This window comes from Aegilops tauschii, chromosome 7, assembly GCF_002575655.3.
Source record: "Aegilops tauschii subsp. strangulata cultivar AL8/78 chromosome 7, Aet v6.0, whole genome shotgun sequence".
In the NCBI taxonomy this organism is placed as follows: Eukaryota; Viridiplantae; Streptophyta; class Magnoliopsida; order Poales; family Poaceae; genus Aegilops; species Aegilops tauschii.
Genome location: NC_053041.3, coordinates 60,367,476 through 60,377,413, shown reverse-complemented (window position 1 = coordinate 60,377,413; position 9,938 = coordinate 60,367,476). Strand labels below are relative to the sequence as shown.

General features: G+C 45.3%; 1 protein-coding gene across 2 annotated transcripts; it reads right to left on the bottom strand.

Moving 5' to 3' along the window:
* Positions 1-2,610: 2,610 nt before the first annotated feature.
* LOC109755538 (uncharacterized) lies at positions 2,611-6,128 on the bottom strand. 2 transcript variants are annotated; one of them, XM_020314433.4, is made up of 4 exons: positions 5,963-6,128; positions 5,753-5,872; positions 4,760-4,947; positions 2,611-3,621 (listed from the first exon to the last, which is right to left on the bottom strand). In XM_020314433.4, the coding sequence occupies exons 3-4, from the start codon at positions 4,938-4,940 to the stop codon at positions 2,954-2,956; spliced, it is 849 nt and encodes a 282-aa protein (XP_020170022.1). In that variant the 5' UTR covers positions 4,941-4,947; positions 5,753-5,872; positions 5,963-6,128; the 3' UTR covers positions 2,611-2,953. The 2 variants fall into 2 exon arrangements, with proteins under 2 accessions (XP_020170022.1, XP_040250349.1); XM_040394415.3 differs by having other exon boundaries at positions 5,753-5,868.
* Positions 6,129-9,938: the final 3,810 nt, after the last annotated feature.

Genomic DNA, 9,938 nt, shown 5'->3' with positions numbered 1-9,938 from the left:
TCATTCAAAGGCTTCGAAGGCGCCCCCGAGAAACGTAACCATACTTGAGTGAGAGGTTTGCCCTTCGTCTCAACCTTCTTCCACTCGTCAAACTCGAGAATGCTCTCTGTGCCAGGCACTCTACACATCCCAAAACCCAGAACTTTCTTCAAATCTGTAGATTTGTATTGAATAATTGTTGATACAATATTGTGCCGGTACAAGAAGTATATATAAGAGCCAAGCCGCACCTGACCTAGCCTTATTACAATCTGAGTAGGAGTCTTAATCCTATTACAAGTTGTATTCTAACATCCCCCGCAGTGTCAACGGTAGGCTCGACGACGTTGAGACTGAAACGAATGTCTTGAAACGGATTAGTCGCCAGGCCTTTAGTAAAGATATCATCGAACTGAGCAGAAGTAGGAGTTTGGGAAACAAAGACAACTGAAGACGCAAATGTCAGAGTAATTTGGATGAGAGAGAAATAAAGAGAAGTAAGGAGTAGTTTGTGGGTTAACTTTAGATGGACGAATATTGAGTAAATATGTGTCCATGTGGAGGGCCTCAGCCCAGAACATCGGAGGCGGAGAAGAGTGAACAAGCAAAGTGTGAATGATGTCATTAAGAGTACGAAGAGAACGCTCGGCTTTGCCATTTTGAGGGGAGGTATAAGGACAGGAGAAACGCAAGAGAATTCCATATTGTAAAAAGAAATTTTGATTTTTAAAGTTGTCAAATTCACGACCATTATCACATTGTATGAATCTTATAGGGAGGAAAAAGTGGACCGAGACATAGCGCTGAAAGTTAAGGAATATATTATGAACGTCGGATTTGTTGCGTAAAGGAAAAGTCCAAACATAATGAGTAAAATCATCAAGAATCACGAGATAATACTTAAAACCGGATACACTTTCTATTGGTGATGTCCAGAGATCACAATGAAGTAATTCAAAAGGAAAAGTATTTGAGGATTGAGAGGAACTAAAGGGAAGGCGAACATGTTTGCCCAATTGACATGACTGACACATAGAAGAATTATGAGTGTCCCTATGACGAGGTATTGAAAATTCACTAAGAAGTATGGACAACACATTTTTATTGGGATGGCAGAGACGTTGGTGCCACAGATCAACAGAGGCCGCCATAGATGTTGGAGGAGCAGCGGCCGGAACACCATGGAGAGAATATAAATCACCGGAGCTATTGAATCGAGCGATCTCGGCCTTGGTCCGGTAGTCTTTCACAGACAAACCAAAGAGGTCAAACTCAACAGAAACAAGATTATCAGTGGTGATTTGGCGAACAGAAATCAGATTTTTAATAAGAGTAGGAGCTACAAGAACATCACGAAGAAGCAAAGGCTTAGTTGGGGATTGGATTTGAGCCTGACCGACACAGTAAATAGAAATAGAAGATCCATCACCGAGAGTAATAGAGGGAAAAGACGAAGGTGTGCAAGAAGAAAGCAAATTACTCGATGCAGACATATGACGAGAAGCACCAGAATCGAAAATCCAATTCATACCTGAGTTTCCTTGTGTAGCAAAGTTGTTCATGGCTTGTAGAAAAACAGCTTGGTCGCAGCTCGGAGTCGAAGTAGAGGCCGGTGTAGTCATGGGCGCTTGCGGGTGTGGTGGCGTCGGCGGTAGGGCCCGCATCAGCGTAAAGAGAGACACCATCATTGTACTGCTGCATGTAGGGGGACGATGGGGCGCCATATGATGCATAAGGACTGGTGTTGTAGATCGATGGCGCGTACGAGGGAGCAGCGTGGTACGCGGCCGTCGGCTATCGGGGCGCGAGGATGGACGCGCCGGTGTGGGCGAGCACCAGGCTGCCAGCCACCGGTATATGCAGGCGGGGCACCATATGGCGTAGGGGCGGACCAGGGCATAGGCCACGCCTGGACTAGCCCTGTCCATGGATCAGGAGATGGGCGCCATCCGGGCGGCGGCGGTGGTGGAGTTGATGAAGCCGGAGGCGGTGGTGGCACAGTTGGTGGAGCTAGGCGGAGCAGGAGCGGGCGTCGTGCGGAACTAAGGCGGCCTAGGATTTTTGCCCCGGTAGTTTGGACTTGGACGCCAGCCGGATGGTTGAGGAGGTGCTGTTGGTGGAGGTAGAGCTAGAGTAAAGGTAGAGGTGGAGGAGGCCGCGGCGACCTTGGCGGCGACGATGGCGGCGTGCCGCTCGGAGTAGCCGGGCGGCGGCGGCGGCGGGGCCGGCGGGTTAGCCATACCCTAGGATCATAAGTCTGATACCATGTAGAATTGTATTGAATAATTGTTGATACAATATTATGCCGGTACAAGAAGTATATATAAGAGCCAAGCTACATCTGACCTAGCCTTATTACAATCCGAGTAGAAGTCTTAATCCTATTACAAGTTGTACTCTAACAAAATCCTCAGCTGATGGAATTCTGTGTGCTAATCATAGTTGCGAAGTTATAACATTATCCTGATGCACTGTACTACGTTTCTTGCAGATTCTGATGGCAACAAAAAGGACTGACGTTTTGATCAACCTGGCGAATAGGAAGGAAGATAAGAGTTGCGAATAGCAAGGATATTTCAATATGGATCGAGTTGATTTTACGTGTACTGTCAATGTTACCGCTCTTGCCTGTTCATGCCTCACACGAACCCTGTTCTTAAAAAGGAAAAAAATAGTACATCCCAGCTCATCCAGCGCGTGAGCCACTGAGAATCAAAATCCCCACCTGAATGCAATACAGTATGACGCATAAGCGCTGTGTTATCTCAACAAGGGAGGAATCTTACGCTACAGCAATATTCTAAGACCATGTGTATATAGCAAAATGGTATCGCTGGTATCCCTAGAACCACAGCTAGTGCGGTTGTGTCATAGTTGCTCCAAAATCGATCATACAATCAGTACCAAGACAAGATTTTCTCCCTCAACAGCAAGCCATCAGCATATTTCAAGTAGCATACTTCGCCTTCATCATTCACTTCTTAACCCATGGACCTCCAACGAACCTCGGGTTCGCGTTGCGGTTCCTCTTCCCTTCCAGGATGAGGTCCTGACTTGTATGCGAAACAGCATCTTCACCATCTTCAGAGTCTGTATCAGATGAATCACTGCCACTAGTTCCAGCCCCTGCATCAGATGCTCTCGGTCCCTGGTCTTCATCACGGTTTCCTCTAGGCCTCACCAACTGAATCTCTGGCATGTACACAACTTGTGCTGCCGGTGCTGGTTGGCAACATACCATCCAAGCCAAGAACCCAGCGAACACAGCGGCCAGTATCCAGGCAACATAACCTGACACCTTGGCGGTCTTGCAACTGTCTGTCTTGGGTGTCATCTGAGGCGATGTGCACTCAGCTGTTTCCTTCTCATCGTATGACCGATCGCATGGGTTGTCGAGGGCCTTGTTTAAGTAGATTGACGCGCCACATCTGGCCAGCAGCTGCGCCATGTTGCTGATGTTGAAAAGCGGCGACATCCCGAAGGCAGCCTCCTCCTTGACCAAGCAGTAGCAGGAGGGCCTTCCAACAGTGCCGACAGCAACCGCGCAGCAAGCCTCAATTGGCATTGGAGCATTGACAGGCTCACGGCAATTGATTACCAATTCTCTCGCCACTTCCTTTGGAGTGCAGCCAATCACAGAATCTGCAAGCAAATTTCAATCAGTGACAAGATTTGCATCCACACTTGTAAACAGCATCAAAGGGACGAGAATTAATGTTGGCAGGTCTAGCTAAGAGTCTGAACAGACTTCTTGAAGCAACTGAATATAAAAAAAAAACTAGTACTTGATTGTGGAGATAAAGCAGTTCAGGCGTTCGCTCTGCGGTACTAGGATGTTGTTAGGAAAATAAAACTAGTACAAGTAGATGAAATACGAGAGGAATCTGTTGAGGAACCAACACAGCCTATAACTTGACAGAATTAGTAATTCAGTATGGTGAAGAAGAATCTACTCAGCAATGAACTACAACTGATTTCAGAAGACACGCAAGGCAACAAACACATGCATCCATGTGCAATATGGCCGCCGTATGAACTAGACCAATGCTGTACAAATAGAATGCCATGTAACAAAAAAATTCTTGAGAAAATCGATCTAATCTTAAACGCCCATCACAAGCATTGCCAGGAATGTACAACTAACATTCCCACACTTGCTGCAATGCAAACTAACATGAGAAACTCAGGTCCTAGTGGAGTTCCCAAATATCACAAGTTCACAACAATTCAGAAATTTCCATCCACAGGTAGCTGTAAATATCAAACAGGAGGAATGATAATCTGTGATGCACCAATGTAGGATCACACCTCAGTTGTGTGCAGTCTTCATTACAATTGTTTTGAAGTTAGATATGCATAGAGTTGAGTGCAACTATTATACTCCCTCCATCCCAAAATAAGTGTCTCAAACTTAGTACAACTTTATACTAAAGTTAGTATAAAGTTGAGACACTTATTTTGGGATGGAGGGAGTACATGTTATCCTGCCAAGTGTATACATGTGTGCACGTTCTATTCCAACTCAATTAAAACTTTCAGAAGCCCGAGAGCGCTGGCGGATTACTCAGATCATGACTGACTAGGCGCAATGAAAATTAGCCGTAGTTGGGGGCTGTAGTTTAGTTAGGAAAAGTGAGCTCATACTGGGTGTCAGTGGGTGTGCAGGGCACTACTCGTTGGTCACAGCGAGATGACACTCCTGTGATAATCTCCTAGCTTGTACAAAAGTATGGAATGTCTTAAGCATATGCAGAAAGGTTGGTGGAAACGAAAGACGTACCAATACGAACTGTAGATTCTGTTGGTCTGCTTGAGGAAGTGGTGACCGAGGCAAGTGAGGAGCGTCCCAGATGCTCAGCGGATGTTGGAGAGGAGAGCATACTCACTCTTCCTGCAGAGACAGTGGTGATAAGCAGGCCAAAGACGACCAGCGTCGCCATCTTCCTCGCTGCGCCCATCATCTTCTCTCTGGCATATAGCATCAAAGGAGCATTCAAACAAACAGCAGCAGTAGATGAAAACAACTAGATAAAACAGTTAGGCAAATAATCAACAGAGCACAGATTCAGGCATTTCATCAGGCAGGTTTTAGAACTTTTTTTTGAGGAAAAAATGCGGCAGGTGTACAAGCTAGCCGCGGGTGCCATCCGCAGGGAGGAAGCAGAAATTGTCCGCAAACTGGGGACCAAAGGCCTCCACAATCAACGCATTGTCCACAAAAGCAAGCTTGGATTATTGCACACACACAGTTGTTGGTCGCTGCTGGTAGACAATGTCCTGGATGACCACACGTTCCAGTTCAGCAAAATGCAGTCATGTTCAGGCGTGGGGAAACCAGAGTGACACACATACCAAACGAGCAGATGAACTTAACTTAATTCAGACTGAGCAGACATACAGGGCACACAACAGCAGGACAGCAAACCCCAAGGACTCGACAGAGTTGACCCAGAACCTTAACACGCTACCGCGGACACTGGAGACAGCACGGAGGCCTGGAACTGAAGCAGCACTGCAGCAGAACAACCACAAGAGGCAGGCACACGCCGATACAGCGAGACAGACAGAGACGGGATCATTACAGGACCATATCCAGCAGCAATCGCTCATAAAATATGTACTACGAAGCATAGAATGATCTAACCGAACCGAAATCCATGGAAAACGGACCCAAAATCGACCATCCATCAGCCAGCCGCGCTCCGGTTGGTGGGCGCACGCGCGGCGCGGCCGAGGTAGGAGGCGAGAGGGGTAGGAGAGATGGTGCGCTTACCCACGCGGGCGGGGCGGCGGAGGAGAAGCGGGTGGTGAGCGAAGCGCGCGCCGTCGACCTCTTCAACGTCGCCGGAGCGGAGGACGGAATGGGTGCATCCGCGGCTGCCTGCCTGCCTGCCTGTGCGCGCCCGAGCGTCGAGCGACATGGTGAGATGTTAGCGAGCGCGAGCGAGGAGCGGGGGGAGGGCACGAGCGGGACGGGACTGACCTCCGACGCAGCAGCCGCCGCCGATGCTCGCCGGTGCCGGCAGCGGCAGGAGTCGCGCCGCGCCCGTGGGTCTTCCTTCCTCCGCGGCTCCGCGACGCGAAGCAAGCGGAAAGAGAAAGCGGTGCAGTGCTCGGGCTCGGGGTTAGTATGTGAAGGGCCCGTGGATTGCGGGTTCTGGACGAAGGCCCAGTTCGGGAGCTTACTTGAAGAGGAGGTAAGAAGGAAAGAAGTTTTCTTTTTTCTTTTTAAGCAATGGAGAAGGTGGGTGAGATAAGGGATGGGAGGTTCGAAAAGTTACTTTTGACTCCTGAGCTCTAGTGACCCCGTTATTATTGAAAAAAAGTACCACATTGTACAAGTTTTCAAAAACTCCGTGGATGGATCCAATGATGCATGCTACAAAAAATCCGTATATTTTGAAGATTTGAAAGCGTGTATACTCAAATCCACACGTCTGTCGTTTTCGTGTAGCTTTGAATATAAAGTTTTCCAAATTGAGATTTTGCGCGTTTGTGGGGTACGTCGGTGACAACATGCAAGATTTTTTTTTTCTAGATTTTTGAAAAATTGATTTTGATTTATTTTTTTAAATAGAGAGACCATTGGAAGCAAGATTTTACTTTCTCATCATGGCATAACTCGTTCAGTACGTTGGCTGGGTTATATCATCTACGCATCATGATTGGGGCCACACACACAACACACATTCATCTCCCTTCCATGCGAGTCCCACTCGCCTTCCTTCTAATTCAAGAGAACATCATCAATCGTAGGTACAACTGTGACATCCTTCCCTCCTTGAAACAATTATCCCTCCCAGATTTGCACCAATAAAAAACAATGGTGTAGCCCTTCGTACTCCTCCCACATCGCGGAGTCATGTGGTAGAGGCCACAATTGCACCTGGATCTGCACCACTGCGTTTTTACCCTTTTTTTATGAGGCAATCATCCAGGATATAAAGCGAGGAACAGAGGCGCCGTTGTAAGGCCATCAGGTGGCTGCAGCTCAGAGAAGACACGTCTATAGCTTAGCGGTGAACGGCTTGATCTGCGACACATGGAAGACCGGTGCACATGGTCGTCTGGTGGCAACTCCAACCTGTAAGGCTGACATGCTCTGCAATCTTGAAAGGTTCAAAGAACTTGAAGGAGATCTTCAGGCACGTATGTTTGACCACAATAGACTGGGAATGCATTTTGAGCTTGAGGAGGACCATCTCACTCACAGAAAAATTGGCGCTTGGTGCGACTGTGATCAGGAAAGTGCATGCAGCCCCAAGAGTTCTTATGTGGAACTCAAATGAAGCATGCTCTAGCTTATATGTTAGGCTTTGAAGGATCAAGATCTTGAGAAGTTGATTACAAAAAAAAAATCAAGATATGGATCTAAGTCGAGGTCATGATGTGATACTCATGTGGCCCTCAGACATCACCTCCTCAAGTCCAACTACGTCACTGAGTACTTCAACAATATCCATTGGCCCCTTGACAAAAGCTAAAGCTTACGAGCCGAGGTGACTCTATTTCTGAACACGTGTGACTTTTCACCATGTATGAATGGCTTGTTAACTCAAGTGGATACATATGTGTACTTAGGTATCCACAAGAACCACTACAGGTGTTGGTGGAGGTTGAAATCGAGGGAGGAAAAGATAAGCCCATGAAAAAGGACAGAAGAGTCACTGCAAGCAGCGCGAACAAACCGCGAATAAATCACGGACTATTCTTTCCTCCCACGTCTCGCGTCCTTCCCTCTCCTCCCACGTCCAGAGCTCCTTTGCATGAAACCTTCCCTCTCCTCCCGCGCCCCCACCGCGTCCACATCTAGCGCTCGTCGACCCCACCCCCTCTCATCCACGATAACGATCGGAATTGGTTTGAAATTTGAACATTAGTCTACTATGATTATACTTGTTTTTTGTATTTTTCAGTTTTTTGGGCAGTTCAAATTTGAACAAATTTTGATAAAGTTTGAAATCTTGTTTTCTCTTTGCTCCTTGTTCAAAATTGGCTGAAATTTAAACATTAAACTTTTTTAACAGAAAGATTCTAAGGGAACCCCCTATAGTAATTGCTGCAACAAACCCAAATTCTAAGTACCATGCTTTGACCTGGGTGGGTGGAAAGGCATCAGCCCCTTTCCACCACTAGGCTATGTTTTAGTCTGCTGAACAGTAGACTATTATGATTATACTTGTCTTTCTGTAACGTTCAGAATTTTCCTACGCAGGTTAGTTTTTGGTCATTTTTTGGCATTCATACAAGATTGCATGGGCTACTAACATTTTGATTTTTTACATATCTTGTATACCCTCACATTTTTATCATATGATAAAAATACATCATCAAATTAAGTGTATGCCATTTTGTCTAGAGACGAAGCAAAGATGAGACATATGATCAATTGCAATCTAAGGTGAGGCATTTTTGCCTAGACAAAGTAAGGATGGGAAAATGATGGGAGCTCCTATATGGCGCTTACAACGCTACTACATCAACCAACGCCTAAGCAGACGCCTTAATGGGCCGCGGCACAAAAATAGCGATTGCCTCGCTCGGGTCGCTCGATCCCTCCTAGTTGCTGGTCTCTGTTTAAACACGACCATTGACCATTGACCAGTCATTGATCATCGACTTTTCATAAAAAAATCATGAATCTGAAAATGCGAATTCGGAAAAAGTTCACAAAATTTAGAAAAAAAGGTTCTTAAATCTAGAAAAAGTTCACATTTTCTTATATAAAAGTGCATAAAAGTTAAAACGTTCACCATTTTGGAAAAAGTTCGTAAATTTGAAAACTTTTTCAACAAATTGAGAAAAACCATGATTGTGAAAAAAAATTCACCAAAAATTGAAAAAGTTTTATGATTCTGAAAAAAAGTTTGCAAGTTAGAGAAAGAGTTCGTAGATTTGAAAATGGTTCACAAATTTGAGGAAAAATCTCATAATTTTGAAAAAATTCATGGATTTGAGAAAAGTTGATGAGTTTTGAAAACTTCCACAAATAAGAAAATATAAACAAAAAGAAAAAAAGAAAAGAAAAACAGAAACAAAAGGTGAAAAAAACAAAAAAGGGAAAAAAGATAAACCAAAAAACAAGTGAAAACGGTGCAAAACAGGAAAAATACCACCCGAAAAAAACGAAAGAACCTACAAACCCGACAAAATAAAAACATACATGGGCCGGTCCTTCTTCTACCTAGTGCCGTGACCTGGACAGTTAACAAAATCTATATCTAATAATAAAGGACTATTCGTTTCTCTATTTTTTCCATACATCATTTCGTTGCATGTAGCGTTTTGCCTAAAAAGAAGCGGTGTTTCGTAGTTCGATTATGTAAATCCATCGCTCGCGATGGTACTCCCGTCCGCCCGCATACATACTCCTCGTCCTTTGCCTAAACTAAGGAGCAGCCCTGTTGGGCCTTTTTCAGGGGTCATAGAACTGGACCACGCCGGGCCAAAACCAAAAAATGCTACCATGGAGGATCAAACTCTTATGGCCTCCCTTCGGTTCACAAGGGTTCAACCAATTCACCTAGCTTTTATTGTGCTAAAAGACATGATTCACTTATTAATCAATAGTCTCACCTCTTTGTTTTACACTGGATCTCACCAATTTATATATGTCCGCGGTTACATAATTAATAAGCCCCTTTGAATGAAGGAAAAATATTATGATAAAACAGGATGATGTGTGGAGCATGTATGGCTGATTGGCTCCGATTTAAGCCGGACCATGAAAATATTTATGGGATGGTATAGACTGAGACCAAAATATTTCATGGCTGATTGGCTGTAACTTAAGCGGGATTGTGGGAAAAAATTATTCCAAGAATAGGCTGGGCAAAGTTGATCTTCAAAGAAGAGAACATGACCAGTGACGACCTGCGGGATATTGAATCAAATCATGCTTTGATTCATGTGGCAATGTCTGCCCATTTAGTATTGGGCCGTCATCCCATGGATTACGT

Bases quoted from the DNA above. Each gene is read 5' to 3' on its own strand.
- LOC109755538 (XM_020314433.4), bottom strand. From the start codon at position 4,940: ATGATGGGCGCAGCGAGGAAGATGGCGACGCTGGTCGTCTTTGGCCTG. The intron at 3,622-4,759 runs GTACGTCTTTCG...ATTTGCTTGCAG, and splicing joins AGAATCTACAGTTCGTATTG to ATTCTGTGATTGGCTGCACT.